General features: G+C 40.2%; 1 protein-coding gene across 3 annotated transcripts in view; it reads right to left on the reverse strand.

The window, feature by feature from the left end:
• KHDRBS3 (KH RNA binding domain containing, signal transduction associated 3) overlaps positions 1–20900 on the reverse strand; it is a 314537-nt gene that overhangs the window by 45086 nt on the left and 248551 nt on the right. For all 3 annotated transcript variants that reach the window (XM_075920082.2, XM_075920081.2, XM_006123528.5), the window contains 2 exons: positions 15483–15678; positions 46–128 (listed from right to left, as the gene is read on the reverse strand). In XM_075920082.2, the coding sequence (XP_075776197.1) occupies positions 46–128; positions 15483–15678 (279 nt within the window). The remainder of the gene's footprint in view (positions 1–45; positions 129–15482; positions 15679–20900) is intronic.

Genomic DNA, 20900 nt, shown 5'->3' on the forward strand with positions numbered 1-20900 from the left:
ATTGTAGGAATTTTCTGGTATAAAGATAAAAGGCTTAATGATTACCTTTGTGCCTGGGTGGTATAGCTGTTATCATAGGAGTCATAACCCTGCTCATCATAAGCAGTACCATATCCATCATCATAGTCCTGAAAATATAATAGAAAAGTAATGTTAAAATTTAATGACCACACTTTATATGAACAACACTATCCACTGAAATCTAAATTCATGCAACAAGATGTAAAGCATGGATCTACAGAATTTTAAAATGTACTTAATACACACACTGCATCTATCCAAGAGGTATCATAAAGATTTATGTAGTTACTTTGGAGTTAAGTTTGAAATCTTGGTGGCAACCTATCTTGTGCTTTTAAGATATATTAGTATATTGAATACATTATGGCTTATCGCAAAGTAACTGTAGTTCTTCAATGACGCAGCCTCTGCATATTCACAACTATGGTATGTTTGACCTTCAAGAAACCAGTGTCAGTTCCAGACTGTCTATGGCAACAAACTTTGGACCTGAGGTTATAAAAAGGCTATGCAAATCCAAATGCCTTGGTTTTTTTCCACTACACTCAAGAATCCTGTAAGAGTATAACCCTGAAAAAGAGAGAGGCTGACAGCATCCTTGAGAACCAGAGTTACAAACTTCAGTTACCATTTCTACTTCTTCAAGTAGTCTCTGCATAGTCCCACTTGCGGTAGTTTACTAAACTGTACAACCCCAGTGAAGGAGAGCAGAGATCTAATTAAACAAGGATTGCAGAGTGGTTCTCCCAAAGCTAGCATCAGACCTAGATCCTAAATTGAGACAGTAGTGTTGTATGAAGTTCAGGAAGGACCCTTCCAGATAAAGGAAAGAATAAAAAGAGGTGCACCGTGATATTGGCTTACACCTGGTATAGTGAATTCTACAATTCTACAATTATAAAGAACTGACACCTTAGATATTTTGCAACATGACTCAATGCACAGTCTAATTCACTGATGCACATGCTGACTGGAAATTGCACTTCCTTCAGATTATTCCCCCAAAGTCCCCAAAATGTTGGCTAGCTAAAATCAAGTTATTTTATTACCCAAATAACTCAAAGGCTTTTCTTGTCATCTCAGGTATCTAACCCTAGTTCCCCAAGGTAAGAAGAAAGCTACAGGAAGAGTTGGGAGACTGATGATCTAACTCAGATGAAATTAAAACATCACATTTTGAATACATTTAAGATGAAGATACAGGACATTTCCATGTAGATATATTGTAGTACAAATGGTGTTTTTCAAATTAAATGAATACTGTCATAAGATCTCCAATTGTACAATCATGTCATGATGAAAAACACTAAACCCTTTCAGGAATCGTTTGATGACAGAAAGCCAATAGAAACATCCACTAGGATGGGATGAGCAAAAAAGACATTTACTTGCACCTCTGCAGCTGTCGGACGATTGCAGCTCTTCTCTTTTAGGTCACGAATCACTGTTCACAGTCATTAGGAACAGCAGGAAGTGGCCCAGATCAGGACACCGCTGCTCATATTGGCAATGAACGGTGATCCGTTGCGAGAGTTGCAATCGTCTGATAGCTGCAGAGGCACAAGTAAACACAGAGGTGGGGGCCTGTCAGGGATTAACTTTGTGGACCAGATCCAGACCTCAGGCCAGAATTTGCCCACCCCTGCACTAAGAGATAATATACTAAAATTATAGATAGATGCATCTTGATAGAATATAAGGGGTGGCTGAGACATCAAGTACAATAAATATCCCAAAAGTCAATTATATGGATATGGCTCATGGAAACATTTTCTGATTAAGAAAATATAGATTAATAATTCAACACAGATTATTTCCCATAATGTAGCAGAGCCTCCTCTATTTCCACAGAGCTTTCTACATCAAAAGTAGTCAGTGTCTTATGATGAAAGCAACAGAGATGAATTGTCTCCAGATGGGTAAGACAGTTTTTCTGTAATAACAGGCCTGGTGATGAATGCAGAAGTGGTGACACTGAGATCTAGGAACGTCACGTACCAATACCGGTTGCCCTAGAGTGACCTAGTCAGTATAATTTGAGTGAATGTCTTGTGTCTTTTTATCATCTTTGGAAGTGCTGGAAAGACATAAAAGAATCCCTGGCTCAAATTCAGCAAGAACGTGTCTGCAATAGTCTATCTATCATTGTCCATTTCAACAAGCACTCAGACTGTTCTTGCAGCTAGAAACTGAGAGCATGTTGCCATATTCTCGGTCAGTCAGATCTGCTGAGTTGCATTTGATGTGTCAGACATCCACCTGACACAGCCATTGCTTCCTGGCAGTATTGTTAACAAGCACCTCATTATTTATTAATGTAATATTTAGACATGGTAACAACATAACCCTTATTCAATGCCAGAAAAGATCTGAGGCAACCTAATAGCCTTGTTCCAGAACAACACTACTATTTCATGTCCTATCCTTTCATAGGCAACTCTATGTGTTACTATCTTTAGTATTTGAATACCTTCTCTTTAAATACAATCTTAATTCTAAAAAGTTGGTACGTTTAGTAGGTTTGGATTTTATTTAACCATCCAGTCTCTGAACAGATATTGGACACTTATTTTTAAGTGCTCCCTGTGTAGAACTCAAAGAATGATAAATGAAGGTGACTTCCCTAGAACTGAAAAGTTCTTGGAGAGATTGCATATTCACATTTACACATACTGCACCACAGTGCTTCCTCCAAGCACTGTGTATTAAGGAGCAGATGCACTGCTTCCTTCCCTTGGCATTTCCAAAGGCTATAATAGGTGGACACTGGCTCTCTACCATCTCAGTTCCTTCCACTACAAACTCAGAGGAGCCATAACAGTACGCTAAGAGGGAGATAGGAGAGAAGTGTAAATATGCAGTAGTTTTGAAGAACCTGTTTTAAAACAAAATAAGACACAGAATATCTTACTGCCCCTGTATAAAACTATGGTACACCCACTTCTTGAGTACTGTGTACAGATGTGGTCTCCTCACCTCAAAAAAGATATTTTGGCCTTGGAAAGGGTTCAGAAAAGGGCAACTAAAATGATCAGTGGTATGGAACAGGTCCCATATGAGGAGAGGCTAAAGCGACTGGGGTTTTTCAGTTTGGAAAATAGGAGACAGAGGGGGGATATCATAGAGGTATATAAAATCATGAGTGGTGTGGAGAGGGTGAATAAAGAAAAGTTATTCATTTGTTCCCATAATATAAGGACTAGAGGACACCAAATGAAATTAATGGGTAGCAGGTTTAAAACTAATATGTGAAAGTTCTTCACACAGCGCATAGTCAACCTGTGGCGCTCCTTGCCAGAGAAGGCTGTGAAGGCTAGGACTATAACAGAGTTTAAAGAGAAGCTAGATAAATTCACGGAGGTTAGGACTATAAAAGGCTATTAGCCAGGGGGTAGGAATGGTGTCTCTGGCCTCTGTTTGTCAGAGGCTGGAGATGGATGGCACGAGACAAATTGCTTGATCATTGTCTTCGGTTCACCCCCTCCGGGGCACCTGGGGCTGGCCACTGTGCAGACAGGCTACTGGGCTAGATGGACCTTTGGTCTGACCCAGTACGGCCATTCTTATGTTCTTATGTTAACTTTTGTTTCTTCTTTAAGTGGCTCTGCATATTCTCTGCAATGGGCACTTAGCATTTGCTTGTCAAAAAACCCAGGAGATGGGGAAAATGACCAAATTAAATAATGACTGAAGCGCTGCTTTACCAAATTTGGCATTTACTCTAGTGAATACATGCACTTACTTCTAGGTAACAGCCAGATTCCTAGCGGGAACCTCTTTAAGAAAGTAAAATATGCCACTAAAGCCATAACAGAATGGAAAAATGCAATAAAGTAAGCACAGGATTTACTGCAAATTTGTAAGATTAAATGACATTGTTTAACCCTTTATTATTGTGAGGTTTTGGGGAAAAAACATACTGGTAAATTATTTGGTTGATAGGAAACTTGCCTGGTAAAACAAAAGGAATCAGGTTTAAGAACCATCTTACCTTTATGGAAAACTAACTAGTAATTTAGCCATCAGGTATACAATTCACTCAGCCTTCTGGCTGACATTATAGCAGTAATGAAGATCTCTATAATAGACATATAAATTAAAAGAATACTCTGCCAAGAATTAAAAAGGTGTACCCATAACCATAGAGAAAAACAGATTAAGAACCACAGATGGGAGTGAATACTTTAAAGAATACACATTGGCTACCTCTTCATAAACCTTTTGACAGAATCACATGCAGTATCTACCATCAACCAAAGAATAGTAAATATGAAAGAGATGCCAGATGAAACTTTAAAGAATAAGATAATTCTTCAGATTTTAAGTACGTTAAATATTCCAAAAATACAGGGTATGGAAGATGAAACCAGACAATAAATTTTTCCCTGCATCCAAGCAACAAATATAGCCTACTTTAAATAGTAACATTTCTAGTAGACAATTTTCTAGAATCAACAAGTACATTCTGAACCAACAAGGAATATGACTGTTTAAGACTAGTTAAAGTCCAATAGTAGGTGATAGATGAAGCAACAAAGGATCTGGCTGAACGATCCTCGTAGCCTTGTTGCTATAAGGCGACATCTGGAGCTAAAGGAAGATACAGGAAAAGTTTGACTGAAATCTGAAAGCTATGTCTATCTCCACTAAGCTGCTGCAATCAATATAATTTCCTCTTCACCAATGTCTGTATCAATGGAAAGTAGAGGAGGGCATACTCTTAATGTAGAAGGATTCTCTCTCTCTCTTAAACAGAGGAGGAAAAAAAAAACCCTCTTGATCTTCATAGCAAATAGGCTTCATCAGGCTAATCCCAACATGAAAAAATTGTCTCATGCTACTCAATCTTCCAAAACCACTCATGAATTTGAGTACTGCTCCTGTTGACAATCTACTAGCACACTGCTTTCTGCCACCAACTTCAGGATCACTAAATTGGTGCATGTTTTGTGATCTGTTACGTAATCCGTTTCACCACACAACTAGAAAGAAAGAGGACTTGTTTGTTCATATAAGCCATAGTGTGTGTATTGTCTGTCGATACTTGAATGACCTTTTATTTGAAGAAGGAAAGATCTAAAGACCAAATGAATGGTTCTTAATACCAACACGTTTTGCTCAAGATCTTTCTTTGAGAAGCCCCGTGAATCCAGACTGTAAACCAACCTAAATGGGCTCCCCATCCACTTGTGAATGCGTCTGGCATTATGCTGATAGGTGAAGGAAGGGGGCTTGAACAGAACACATCAGAGAGCATATAATTTATCTGTACACCAATGCAGTGAATTTAGAATCCACAAGACTTAGGAAGGGATTTTAATTCTTGTTTTACTGGTCAAACTCACAAAACCTTTTATCTATTTGTAGAAGTCTGTCCTCTGGATGAAAAGTCTTCCATGCTACTGACTCCCGTACAGAATCTATAAAAGGAATTCTGACTTTGAAGATTTCATAGGATGAAATTGAGAAGCAGCACCAGATTCAAAAAGAGGGAGATTGTGAAGTAACAGATCCTCACCTGGAGCAGCTTTAAGCCACTAGGAGGCAAACAAAAATATAATTTCCCTAAAAGGGTCTTAGAAAAAGAGATTCTTGGTGCTGTTGAGATGGCAAGCAGAAGTACTTTGTACTGGAAATTGCGTCCACCACCATAAAATGCAGGCATTATCAGTGACATCATTAGACAGCGATATAAAAATAAGCATCCTTTAAACCAGTGGTGGGGAACCTGTGGCCCTCATGCAGCCCATTGGAGTTCTCTTTGTGGCCTGCAAGACCGTTTGTTTACTGTTGCCTGTGCACAGGATTGCCCAGATTCTGCTGGTTTCCATCCATGTCGTTTTTTCCCCTCCCTAACAGTTTTACTAATGTGACATACACATAAAGCAAGGGCACTTGAAGCAAGGTGTATGCTGATTGCACAAAATACTAAGAGCAGCATGCTCCATCTGCATCCAACAAAAGTTCTGCTACAGTTCAATTGGCACACCCCATAAACTCTAAGTATGCAAATGCAGTTAACAAGAATAGCCTATCCCAGAAGACTGGGATGACATGTTATGACAATCTTGTTTGTGGACCACTGAGATGAAATCATGTGGCCCGCTCACTAGATTAGGTTGCCCATTGTCATTTTAAACAAAGAGTGGCAAATCAATCCATAATTGTAAATGAAGGAATTATGAAGAACAGGTTTAACATATGTGATTAGAACTTCCAGAGGGATCTGTTGTTAAATCTAAAATTAGACAGACTCTTCCCCCATTTTTCCTATACCAAGGAACATCTTGAATGGACATGTGACCTCAAAGATGTTTGAGTACCTCTTTCACAGCTCCTGTGTGGAGAAGCTACATATGGAAATCCACCAATAACCATGTGAGAAGGTTCCCTGAAAAGGGAAGAATAGGGGCTAGCCATTGAAACTAAATAGCATAGTATCTGTCTATAATTTTACTTCCCATATGTTCTATGCAATCAGCTTCTGATGAAATGCTGATGAATTGGGCTAGACCAGTGTTTCTCAACCTTATTTATAAAGTATCCCTTTAAAAAAATTATAAGTACCCCCAATACCTACTGTTTTCAGACACACAATTTTTCTCTACTGTTGCAATACACTTGTTTAAACAACTTAATTGTAGTCAGGCGGGCGATGAAACCTTTGGGTGTAAAAAGTACAAAAATAATAAAGCGCTGTAAAACTTAGAACAAAAATTCAGATTTCTCCAAATTTCAGTTGTGTTGATGTTCCCCCCAGACTTCTCTCGAGTATCCCTAAGGGTACTCGTACCACTGGTTGAGAAACACTGGGCTAGACTATCCCCAAATAAAAGAAGGTATGGATCCATGTTGATAGGACCATGACAAAATCCTCAAATCAAATCTGAGACCTGGTGTTAAAAGAAGATGAAGAGGGAGCAAATTGCTTCATAGATCTGTATCTGAAAGACCTTTTTTATGCTTGGTCTGGAATGAAGATGAATGTTGCTAGTGCTACTACTGACATCAGATTTGTAGAAAAAAATAATTGGAGGATGAGGGTAATATTTCTGTTGATATTAAAAAAGCTGAATGTCTTCTGATTGAGGGATAAAGACTTAGAGAATGAACAGTGATTCTGGAGCCCTTTAAGCAACACTCAAGTATCAGAGGGGTAGCCGTTAGTCTGAATCTGCAAAAGCGACGAGGAGTCCTGTGGCACCTTAAAGACTAACTGAAGTGTAGGAGCATAAGCTTTCGTGGGCAAAGACCCAGTACATGCATCTGACGAAGTGGGTCTTTGCCCACGAAAGCTTATGCTCCTACACTTCAGTTAGTCTTTAAGGTGCCACAGGACTCCTCGTCGCTTAAGCAACACTGTATCAGTCTTACGGAATCTAAACTGTTCCACAGTACCTATTTGAAGGAGGTGATGTACTTCTAATTGTAGAAGGTGTGCATGAGAGTGGTCCCTGAAGAGTGAAAGTGTGGGAAGTAGAAAGGAAAGGGATAGTGTATGTAGATTGCACAAGCTCTAGTACCCACTGGCCAGACATTATACTGGCACATGCCTGGTAGAATGGGCATAAATGATGGCCAAATAGGCAGCTGGGGAAGGCTGGTGTTGCTGGTTCTGGGGAGTTGTTCAGATCCTTGACCAAATCTTCAAAATTGTGGTAAGGGAGTAGAGAATTGGTTTGCTCTGGATTAGATATGTGGGTGTTCAGTGTCTCTGTGAGTGCTATTTTAGTCACTGATCAAATAAGCATTGATTTTGTCTACGGAAATAGGTCTTGGAAGTCCACTAGTACAGTGTATAGTGGCATCTCCTGCTGGATGGCATATGGGTGAAGAGGGTGCAGATTTCAGCACAAGAGTCCTTCGTGGTGTGGAGGATGAAATCAGTTTTGGACGTGAGTAGTTGGGCTCTGTCAAATGGAAGGTCTTCCACTTTGAGATGCAGCTCCTTGGGGATTCCTGATGCTTAGAACCAGGAGACTCTGCCAATCATGACCATTGTTGTGGTGGTTCAGGTTGCTGTGTCAGGCCACCTGAAATGCTGTTTGGGCTACCAATTAGCCCACTTGAATGACTGATTGTAATTGAGGGTGCTTGTGTTCCAGCAAGTTGTCCAGGAGCTCCTGCAGTCTAGCATAATTGGAGTGGTTAGCCAGGAGTGCTGAAAAGTTGGCTGCACAGAACTGGAGAGAGTGGTAGATCAATATACTGTATGCCCGAAGAGATCCAGATGTTTATGATCTTTGTCCTCAGATGTGGAGCTGAACGGTGTTTTTTTTTGCTTGGTGGTTGACCACATCAACCATAAGGGAATTTGATTAGGGGTGGGAAAATAAAAAGTTCATACCCTTGTCTGGGACAAAATGTTTTCTGTCCGCCCATTTTTTTTGAGGGGGAAGGGTTGGGCGGAGACTGGTGTTTGACAGATATCTTTGGCAGGTTCCATAATCACCTTATCTAATGGGGATGAGGATTTTTGTTATTATAGAGAACTGCAGGGTAGGGGGGATGGTGTAATGGAATCCTATGGTGGCCAGTGCATGGGGTAAAATGGTGGTGAGTAAAGTCATGGTTTCCCATATCATGGTTGCACTGGGCTGCTGTTTTAAGGTTCATGGGCGTCAAAGGAGATCTCCTTTGTGTCAGTGAGGACTGCTGGGATGAGAATCAATGATCATGTTTGCTTATTCCAATTTTGCTATGTTTGGAGGAGGGGGAAAGAGATAGTACAAATTGATCTGATCTGCAATTCAGTGAGTAGTTGATGTAAAGGAGCGGAGACTAAAGTACTGATGCAGTCTCATTATCTTTGTGGTGGAAGAATTGCATCGGTGCTGGCTGTTGAGACATTGTCTCTTTATTTGTCACCCTGTTAGTTGGAGTTGGCGCTGCATGAGATCTGCTTGTCAGTGCCGGTGGAGACAGTATGTCCAATCATGTCAGCTTTGGTGCCAGTGTCTGTGCCATGGGAGGAGACTGTGTCTGTGCTCTGATTCGGCACATTTCATAGTCACCAACTTCTTTGTTGTGGCGATGCCAGAGGTGCCCGATGCCTCAGCAGGGATGACTCTCAAGAGCACAGTACTGAGAGCAGCAGTCTTGTTGGGGAAGTTCTCTTCTTTTGTAAATCCCAGGTAGGAGAGGATGAGGTTCACTTCCTGGTGCTGCTAGAAGCTTGAGCCTTGTCTTTGCTGGTGGTTTTGTGGCTTTTACTGGGGGACCATGGCAGATAGGACTTTGGACACTACCGACAAATGATCCTTTGAAATCTCTTAATCAAGGGGTCATCCAAGGAGATCTTTGGCAGAGTAGGAATCCGTGCGTCTGTAGGCACCCAGATAGCATGTTTAGAACTAATGGAATATTATATACAAGATAGTTTCTCATACTAATCCATGAATCGAGATTTCATGGGCTACTTTGTATGCTGTTATCACAGAGCATTGAGTCTATAGTACTTCACCAGGAGCTATCATTGAGGGACCTGCTGAGAACTATTGCTATGGGATTCTCTGGATCAATTGTGGGAAGGGGGCTGCTCATGTTGTGAACAGAAAGTCTGAAGTTGCTAACTGGTTAGCCTTTTTTTCCCATTAATCTAAACTCATTTTGACCTGAGAATCAAAAATGTAAGCCTAAAAACAATTCAGTTACTGCATCAACTTCTTGCCACAGTATATGCTGTAAAAAAGACAGGAAGAAGACAGGGGATTACAGGGTTCACCCATATGGAAAAAAGCAAAACTGGAGGAACAAAGAATCAATGTGATTGAGGAAACCTTCCCCTTATGGAGGCACAAGCAGGTCAAAGTTTTTTTTCCCCAGAGACTAAGTATGTAAATCCTGTACAGTACAAACATGTTTAGAACTCTGTTGCAACTGACTAAGAAAGCTACCAATGTTTGGATGGCCAAGGAGAATGAGACTAGACATGGTGCACACCTACTCATATTGGCGAACTAACATTAAAACCTGGTTCAGACAGAGTTTAAAATACAACTGAGCATAGTGGTTACTCACTTCATTCCAAAGCCTTCTGTGTACTAGATTGGCACTTATTTCCTCTTTATAAAACTTACATTAACCTTTTTCAATAGGAAGAAAAGCTATTTTTTCCCATGGGCTACACAAGGTATTCCTTTCCCCCCTTTAAATATTTCCTCTCTATTAACTAAGAACATTAACCATTGAAATAGAGACCTTGTCTCTCTATGGCACATAGAAGTATATTCAGCTTTGGTAATCATTGCCAATTCAATAAAACTATGAAAACAATAGTTTTAACAGAAGTTGCATTCAAATGAATAGTGTTTATATTTACATTAATGGGAACTGCTGAACGCTCAGCAATTCTGAAAATCAGGTCACTTATTTAGGTGCCTAAATATGGATATAGAACTAGGGATATAAATATCCATTATAATAGTTAACTGGTTAAATTATTAAAATATCGTTTAACTGGTTAACCATTGGAGAGCTCGTGTAGACCAGCTGGGACTTTGGTCCCACATTGGGGGCAAGTCCTGGTAGGGGCTGCTGCAGACAGGGTCCTGCCAGTCAGCCTGCCGCACACATGTGGATTCTCCAGCCCGGCCAAGTGCAGCCAGAGTCCTGCTCCAGCTGGGCCTGCTGGACCACTGTGGCAGAGGCTGCTCCGGCTGGGTGTGGCCCTTTGGTTACCAGGTAAGCATGCCAGTAAGAGCAATGCTTACCATGTAACTGATTAACTTTTTACATCCCAAAGAGAGACATAATTAGAAGCCCTTAAAAAAACAACAACCAAAAAAACCCCACCACACACCTTGGTACAGAGTTGTAAAATAGTTTAAAGGACTTATAGAAATGTTACTTTTTATTTAAAATTAGAAAGGATCCCTAAAACTCTATCTAGTACTACTCTCCCTTTTAATTAGATTTCCTATTACGGAAACTAACCTAATTGAAGCATCTTAGAGATTAGTTAACTGTCAGAAATTATGCAATTAGGCACTGCATTAGGGAAATCTGCCATCAGTGCAAACCTTGTCTGAAGGCTAACAGAGAAAGCATCAATAAAATACGCAGACACATAATTAAAGCTCTGTCACTAATTTTCACAGAATGGAAGGAAGCCTTAGAACTAATCATTGGTTTCCACAGAGGTCTTAAAGAAAGACTACATTTCAAACAGAATTACAGTATTCTGACTGCAGTTTGCAGAACTTCTGGGATTCTCTAGTTTACTGTGCACAATGTCCTACATTCCTATACCACTATTTCTAAATTTAAGTTAAAATCCAATCCATTATTACTACTTGACTAAAAAGAAAACATTATCTTATATGTATAAGTTGTCCATTTCAACAATTATGAGCAGTATCAAAATATAGTGACTTGCCATGCTATCATTATGCAAGGTCAAATATTCATGTGGAACAAATCATTAAAAAAATTATATAAATGAGAACGTCCATAACTTTTTAAATCTAGTCTCAAAACAATGGCAGTTGGGTAGAATCCCTTCCAAATTATTAGTGAACAGGTTTAGAAAAATTGTAGATATTGTGGAAAGATGATAATGGCAAAAAGGCAGCAACACCTTAATTTATAAAGAAAAGTAACTTATGGTAAACATAAAAAAAAAAGAATGGTTTTAATTTTTTTTAGATACAGACTAACACGACTATCCCGCTGAGAATTTTATGGTAAACATGCAAGTTTATTTCCGTAATCATAATAAATGTTTCAGAGAGAACTAAATGGTATCTAAACAATGACTTACAGTTATATTGCTACTAAATATGTATCCTTTGTCTATTGAGAGAGGTTTAGAAAAAATAAAATCATCTCCATTCCATTAGAAACTTAGAAAGAATTACTGTTTCGTATTGTAATGAAATAAAGTCAGTTATGCATGCACACAAACATAGGCACTCACATGAAGTTTCTGTCAGATTAATTTGGCCCAGTGCTTAACAATGAAGTTCTGGGTTTTTAAAACTTGGTTTTGGCGTAAAAGAAAATTTCTAATGTTTTTACCATTGAGCTACAGATATGTAATTAACTATAACTTCACTGCAAAACAATCTGTGCCGGGGAATATATTACAAGGTACAATATATTACAATATATTACAAGGTACGCCATATAGTACTGAAGAACATTTTATTTAGAAATTATTTTGTGTCATTAATTTTCTTTGTTATTATTTTTAAGTATTCTTTTTTAAAAGAGAAGAGCAACTTAATATATGGACAACCCTATCAATTATTACCTCACTATACACAGATATAGATATAGGCAATGAATGTAAATTATTTTACAAAATGATTTATTTTCTAATACACATTTCTACCAGAAATGAAGAGTATGCCTTGGGAATAATTTGTGACAACAGATTTAGTGAGGAACATTTAAAAGACATTATAAATGAATGAATACCTTCATTGCTCATCTTGACACAATCTTCAATTAGGTATAATTAAGTATGCAACAGGACATATTTTGTCATAAGGACAAATTAAATATATTAATCTATTAAGAATTCCTTCTGTCAATGACTCAATTGATCCTAAACCAATGGCTACATTCAATTCTTCCTTTACACAGACTTAAGAAAATTAAAAGAAACCTCTGGTACATAATTATGTGATATAGAGGAAGACTTTTTTTGGTGGGAAGGGGGAAGAGGGAGGCAAGTGAGATGTAGAAGGAAGATCTTAATCCATCAGATATGCGATCTCGAGCAAAGAAAGACTATATGAGACTCCCACTAGAGCAGGGGTGTGCAATAATTGTTGGTGGGGGGCCACTCCAAATTTTGGAAAGTGGTCAAGGGCCACACTTTTCTGTGAAGGAGACATGGAGTCTAGAATGGGGGTTGAGTGCAGAAGGGAGCACGGGGTAAGGGACTGGGGTACAGGAGACGGTGTGAGCTCTGAGAGGGAGTTTGGGTGAAGGAGGTGGTTGCAGCCTGGATCAGGGGATTGCAGTACAGGGTCAGGGAGGGTATATGGGTGCAAAAGAAGATTTTGGCCTGTGGGGAGGGGCTCTAGGAGCAGGTGCAAAGTCTGAGAGGGAATTGTGACCCGAGAAAAAGGAAAAAGGGGGTGCAGACTATGGAGAGTGACCTGGGGCAGAGGAATGGGGTGCAGAGTCTGGGAAGGTGTTTGGGTGCAGAGAGGATTCTGGCTTGTGGGAGGGATGAAGGAGGGAGTTCAGGGTCTGGGAGGGAGTAGTAACCTTGGTCAGAGAGTCAGAGGATTTGGATGGTGACCTGGGGCATGATTTGGGGTGCAGAAGGGGCTGGGCACAAGAGGCGGCCTATGGCTAGGAGGCGCTTACCTAACTGTCTCCTAGCCAGCAGCTCTGCAAAACCCCAAGGAAGGCTGGGCTCCCTGCCTGCTGCAGCTCCAGACTGCTTGAAACTGCAGGTTGTTCCCTCCGTGTAGCTCTCAGATTCGGGAGTAGGAAGAGGCTTGTGTTGCCCCCCCAAGCCAATCTCTCAGCTTCTATCAGCTGAGATTGGCTGGGATCCTTTTTTATTGGCTGGTTGTTTGCAGGCAATAGGAGCTGAAGAGATCACACAAAGCTTCCCCCTTCCTGCAGAGCAGAGAGCCACACGAATTGCTCTTTAAACCATGGTAGCTGTGTGTCTGAGGGTCCTGGCAAAGTGGTCCACGGGCTGGATTTGGTGGCTTGGCGGGCCAGATCTGGCCCCAGGCCATATTTTGCTCATCCTTGCACTAGAGGAAGGTCACTTGTGAGATAGGAGACATGCACATCCTCAGCTTTCATAGCAATGGACAAAGCTTTAGACCTGAACTTAGATACAGCACAATATATTGTCAGACTACCAAAGCTTTCCATAACAAACAAATCCCTTGACCCATTTACCTTGCCCTAGCTCTGAAAACATCCACTCATGCAGCGGCAGTCAAAAAAGCAATCAATGATAGGAATCATTAAGAAAGGGATAGAGAATAAGACAGATAGTATCTCATTGCCTCTATACAAATCTGTGGTATACCTGCATCTTTAATGTGCAGATGTGATCACCTCATCTCAAAAAAGATATACTGGAATTGGAAAAGGTTCAGAAAAGGGCAACAAAATAATTAGGGGTATGGAATGGCTGCCATAAGAGGAGAGATTAATAAGACTGGGACTTTTTATCTTAGAGAAGAGACAATTAAAGAGGGAATAGAATTGAAGTCTATGAAATCATGACTAGTGTGGAGAAAGTAAAATAAAAAAAAGTTGTTTACTCCTTCCCATACCTCAAACTGGGAGTCACCAAATGAAATTAATGGACAGCAAGTTTTTAAAAAAGGAAGTATTTATTCACACAACACATAGTGAACCTGCAAAACTCCCCACCAGCGGATGCTGTGAAGGCTATTAACTGGGATAGGTAAGGATGATGTTCCGGGCTGGGAATAGGTGATAGGATGGATTACGTGATGATCACCTGTTCTGTTCATTCTGTCTGGGGTACCTAGCATTGACCACTATTGGAAGATAGGATACTGAGCTAGATGGACCTTTGGTCTGACCAAGTATGACCAGTCTGATGTACCTGAAAATTTATGTAAAAAGTCTTTAATATTGAATCAATTTTTATTTTGTATAGTAAATGGATTAATGAGCTTTTTTTCAAACCATTAGCTTTGTGTATGTATGTAGTCAAAATTAAGTTTGTTCTTAAATAGCTTTTATCAAGTAATGGTTGAGAACTATATTAAAAACAAACTACTTTAATTATCCCTGAAATTACAAGTTAACAAAAAAAGAAGAAAAAAAAAGCCATCTATCTTTTAGTCAAAATGTTGAATACCTATCCTATAAACAGATTCAATTGTTTTCACGTGGAACTTGTGAGAGTTATAGCCCAGCATTAAAGAGTCAGGATTCTTTTAAATCTCATATTTTAAAAATATTTTTAAAGATTAGAAGCTTTTCAATGAATGAGACATAACACTGTGATTCTGATAAATAAGGAAAAAAAGTATGGCTGGCTGACTATGATTTTTAGACCACTTGCATTACAACCTATAATTAACATTTTTCTTACAGCTTATTCAAGTAGAACTTAATTAATTCATACTTACAACTAGACAACTGACCCATTGTATAGTGTTGAGCATTATAAAAGTTAGTATGCCCAAGAAAGAAAAAAGCAGTATGATTTATTAAAAGAATTGTCAACTACAGGATAGATTTATTTATATCTCGAGGTGTAATTCAAAGTATAATAATCTGTAAAACTGCTAACATTTAATAATAAGAAACCCAGTATATTGTTAAATCTTTGTGAAAATGGTGAGAGACTACCAAGTCTGGTGCAGATTTCAGGTCTGAGGTTTAGCAAAAGGCAGAATTAAGACCTTCTACTGAATTCTAAAATAGTTGCAATCTTCTGTTAAAAGAATAATACAGATTATGCTCGGTCTGTCAACAGCTAGGTGAAAGGTTTCACTTACATATTCTCCATACGTTTCTTGTGCTGGGGGTGGTGGCAAAGGCCGGTAGCCTGCAGGTGGAGGTACTACTCCTCTTGATCGAGGGGCTAGGAGTCCACGACCACGACTGACAGTACCTCTACTGAGAGGTACTCCCCTGGGAGCTGGTGCTCCTCTTGGTACACCTGCTGGTGGGGGTGGTACTCCTCCACGGCCCCTATGAACAAGAAGATAATTTTATTAAAATATCATATTTTACTCTTGGTCTTCCCTCTGCAAGGTTTTCCCCAGTAAATTGTCAATTTTGCGTCAGTGAGCTTGCTACACTACAGCTTGCTAAGAACAATTTTTCATAAAGTTTCTTTACAAAAGACACAATTTAGAGTTAGATATCTATATTCAACATTTTTATTCGCTTATGATTAGCATGTCAGTACTACCAAAGGCACAAGTTGCATGTACGTGATTTTTCAGTGAAGTTTTGTGAAAGTTTTTGCTGATAATGTAGGTGGAAGCCTCTTAGTGAAACTACAGAAATCAGTTCATTTCGCAGCAAATTTAACTTGAAATGTGGAAATACCATTCCGGTAAATAAAGGGTTATCTTGAAAATATAATTGTTTGTATCATGACCTTTAATTCATGCAGAAAGAAATCAGACCCATCTCCTTTCTGACCCTGTGGAGACTCTTCTGCATGGTCCATGGAGCCTGGTGTCAGATAAAGGAGAAACTGGCCGGGATAGAGCAGTTGATTTTCTTCCCCTTTCTGGCCCTATGGAAACTACCTGAAAAATATTGTATAGCTATAGCTGTATTCTTTTACTGTGGTAAAAGCTATAGAAGTACTAAATTTGTCAAAAAGACAGCCACCTACTTGTTTAATCAGTGCTTCAACAAGGAGCATATAATATCTCTACTTCAAGACTGTTATAAAGCTTGCTGGTGGAGCTCTGGGTGGTACTGTAGTTTTACCCTTCAAAGCCCTTAGAGTGTATGGAGTGATTACATTAAGGAATGCACTTGCCCATTTACATTATTTAAGATAATAGTAGGATGTGTACTGGTGTGTGGAGGAGTACAGAAATGTACTGCACAGTTGCTCACCTTTTCATTTCCTTGCTTTTGTTGTTTACTGTCTGGTATGTTTTTAATATCTGAGTGGAGTGAATGAGGGTGGGAAGGCAGTTCCCAGAGCTTTGCCACAGAAGTGTAGCTTCTGTGACAAATAAAACCTTGTCTATTATAGTATAAAAGCCAACAGGAAAGCATAGTTACTAAAAACTAAAGATGTTATGATTGTGCTGGATAAATAGATGTGAAATAAAGATACCAAGTCAATTCTTCAGATGCACTTTGTATGTAGACTAAATTTTAGTCAAACACCTTTTCTTGTTCCATAGGTGCTATAGGATTTGAGGATATGATGCAAGAGTATATGATTCAATTCCTTCCAAAATAAGTAGATGAGTAAGTGACCCTTGCAATTACATCCTTGCTGTTAGAGAGAATAGATTCTAGACAAGTCTGACAGGGGCAGAACAGTTTCAACTCATCTGATGTGATCTAAAATAAGGGCCATGATTATGTTACGAATATAATATTGGTGATCTGGGACTTATTCCTGGCTCTGGTACACACTTTCTGTGCAATTCTGATCACACCTCAGAATCACTCTGCACCTCACTTATCTATATAGTTGTTTTAATATTGCCTTACATCACAGTTGATTATATTAATACATGAAAAATGAGGTCAGTGGCTCAAAACTTTGCACTAAATTCCTATTATAATCAGAGCACATACATATGCTCATAATAAATTAATCAAAATAGAATTATTGTCCTTAATCACTCACACTGTTCTCGTTCTTTCCTTTCACAATACAAGCATGTTTCACTCTTCTTGATGTTTAAAAAATCCCACCATTGAACCCACTTGTCTCTCTTGTTTACCACTCCATCTCCCTTTCATGCCCAAGCCCCACTGTACCCTCGACCAACGTCACAAATTTGCTGACGAGAGTTGGACCCCTGGATCGAGGATGTTTACTCGATTGTCTTTGTTTAGATTGTCTGGACATCTCTTATTCTCATAGGGCCTTTGTTGGTGGTCAGACCCTGTTGTTTTGAACCTGTGATTATAGTGTTTGTATAGTTTCTTCTTACATCCAGACAGTTGAATCCCTAACGCCTGGAAGCCCCCTCTCATGGAAGAGCTTCTATGTTTGATTGTACCTTTTTGGGAAAAACCTGGACAGTTGCAGCCATGCCACTCTCCTTAGCACTACTGCATTTGGCATGGACCTGGCTGCTGCATCCGCAGCAACCAACACTGCTTGTAATGCTCTGCAGGAGATCAGAAACCTTCCATCACATTTGATTCAAATTGTTCCTTTATCTCTTCCTGTAGATACTGAATAAAGGAATTGAAGGTCCCAGATGTCTGTTGTGAATATTTTGCTACTAAAGCTACGTAATTAGCAATTCTGGTTGAAGGACGACTGAGGGGGTATCCCTTTGCTCCCATAGCATCCATGCTCTATCATCTAGGGTGTGTCTAGACTACAGGGTTTTGTCAACAGAAGTGGGCTTTTGTCGACAAAACTATACCTGCATCTACACTACCGCCGCGTTCTGTCGACAGTAAGTCGACAGAATGCAACAGTTTTGTCGATGGTGGTAAACCTCATTCTATGAGGAATAATGCCTTTTTTTATAGTAAAAAGATAAGAAAAAAGGCGTTACTGCATGCAAATGGTGCTTTTTCAAAAGAGAGCATCTAGACTCTCTTTCGAAAAAGCAGCTTGCTTGGTTGACAGTACTGGTTGTAGTCTAGATACTCTTTTTTGACAGGGTATGAGAATAGGCATTCTACCCCCATAGGTGTTATATAGTATTTCTCATCTACAGTAAAACTCCAATAGTCCAGCATCCAACTGTTCGGCACTCCTGATACTCCAGCATCAAAATGCCAAGCACTCCTGACCAGCTGATTAAAAAGCCTGCCACTCAGCACCCATGCTGGCTGTAACCAGAGGGAGCATAAGGTTGGGGGAGGGAGGGAGAGGGAGTGGGATTGTGTTACCGTATGGAGAAGAGCGTTTTGCTTCAGTGAAGGGGAAAGGGGAGGGGTAGGGGAGGAGGATCAGGTTACAGCACGGAGGAGATGCGAAGAGGAAAGGGGAGGGGCGAGAGGGGAAGATTGTGTCCTGGCCAGCTGTTAAGCCGTGCAGCTGTACCGGACCTTCTGATTCTTTGGCAAATCTGATAATCCGGCACCACCTAGGTCCAAAAGGTGCCGGATTATCGGAAGTCTACTGTATTTACTTGGAAGTCACCGGTACTGATGCAGGGGTCTTCCATATGACCTTAGCTGGGCCATTGAGGCCTCAGTCATTGGAAGAGCCAATTTTGTTGCTGAGGTTAGGTAAGTATGCTTGTGTTTGTTGTGCCTTATGTCCAGGAGTTTTACTAGAGTCTTTGTGACCCTGTGGAATAGGTCTTAAAACCTGCTATAGCCCGCACCTCCAATAGGTAATATAGGTAGGCGATGATCATCCATCATTGCACAGGACATATTAGGAGGGATAAGCAATCTTGTGTAGCTTCCTTCGTCAATGACTCGCTGTCATGAGTGCCTAGGCTGTAGTGAACCCATCCCGCATGTGTGCATCAACTGACTGAGCCCTTGGTACTCAGAGGGTTTGTTATACTTTATTTCTAGAGGGTGCTCTCGGGTGCCCATAGGGCCCCTGAGGTGGGAGCAGTGGGGGTACCCATTGGGTCATCTGCCAGTTCTGGGCAGTGTACTGAGAGACTCTGTGCTGGCCCCTTACTCATCATCACCGTTACACCTCACTGATATTAGCGATGCTGGTGTGGACCGTAGTATGGAACCTCCATAGCATGGTATGACATCAGTACCAAATAATGGGGAGCACAATACTGACGGTACCGTGACGTCTGCCTCGGTCGCGTATCTCGGTATTGGGGGCAGTGGAGGTATCACTATAAAACCTGCGGGTGCTGAATACATCTGTGCTTTCGGTGTTTGCGGTACCGAGTGGAGGAAGGAGAGATATATAGTGTGTGTATTATGTTTTAATATAAACATCATGTTCTTCTCCTGGCCAGGGGGGAGATGAAAGTGCAAGATCTGGCTGTCATGGGCTAGCAGCCCCTACATGTGTGTGCATGTGGTAGGAGGAGATTGGGTAGGCTGCCTGGGTGTGTCTACCATTAAGATACAATACAGGAACAGTAGAGTACTCGCTTTTTGGAAGGGGGAGGCCTCTGGTTACTTCTGGTTTCACATCAGACAGCAGTGTTGTCTGGTTGACCATGTGATGGTCAGTCTGTAACTCTGGCATTCAAATATTTGAGGTTCTACTGTAAGAACTATATTTGCCCTTCTTCAGTCTTCTGGGACCGTTTCTGTCCTCCATTCTCAAAAGATGATTGTGAACAAGATTGCTTCAGTTAGTTCTCAAAAGTCACACTAGTGTATTTATTCAGGCCCTGTGTTGAATATCTGATCATCATTAACCTTTTCTGGTGAAGACTGAAGTAAAATATGCTGCATCACACACCTCAGTTTTCTTGATGGCATCAGCTAATAGCTCTCCTTCACAGCTAATTAGAGGACCTACACTTTCCCTTTTCTTTCTCTTGCTCCAAATAATGTACTTAAAAACACTCATTACTTTTTATGAACCTTAGCCTGTCGGCTTTTGCCCCTACAAAACTATGATGTTCTTTTGTACTTTTCCTTACCAATTAAAGTATGTTTCCGTTTTTATAGTATTCCTTTTTGTTTGTTCAGGTCCTGAAGACTTCCTGATGGAGCCACACCATTCTCTTATTGTTCTTCCTATCTTTTCTTTGCATTGGAATAGTTTTCTGTTCTGCCTTTAATGTCTCCTTGAGAAACAGCCAGATCTCCTGAACTCATTTTTCCCTTAGATTTCCTTCCCACAGGACCTTAGCTATCAGTTTTGTGAGTCTGATAAAGTCTGCTTTATTTGAAGTCCATTATCTGTTTCTGCTGCTCTTATACCTTCCTTTCCTTAGAATCAAAAAATTACCATATCATGATCACTATCACCCAAATTGCTTTTTACATTCGGATGCACTACCAATTCCTTTCTCGGTCAGATTCAAGTCTAAAATGGCTGTCCTCATGATTACTCCCTCCACTTTCCTTGACAAATAGTTGTCCCTCATACATTCTACGATGCCTCATCCACTTCCTCGTCCTGATTTGGTAATCTATAGTAGATCCTCACCATGACATCACTCTTCATTTATCTTTACACAGAGACTCAATTGGTCTGTCTCCCCCCTCCTTGTGGACTTCAGGATAAGTGTATACATACTTTAACCCCTCCTCCCTTTCTTCCCTGCATGTCCTCTCTCAACTAGGTAAAGCCCTCTATTCCA

Source organism: Pelodiscus sinensis, chromosome 2 (assembly GCF_052426305.1).
Source record: "Pelodiscus sinensis isolate ZL-2025 chromosome 2, ASM5242630v1, whole genome shotgun sequence".
NCBI classification, from domain to species: domain Eukaryota; kingdom Metazoa; phylum Chordata; order Testudines; family Trionychidae; genus Pelodiscus; species Pelodiscus sinensis.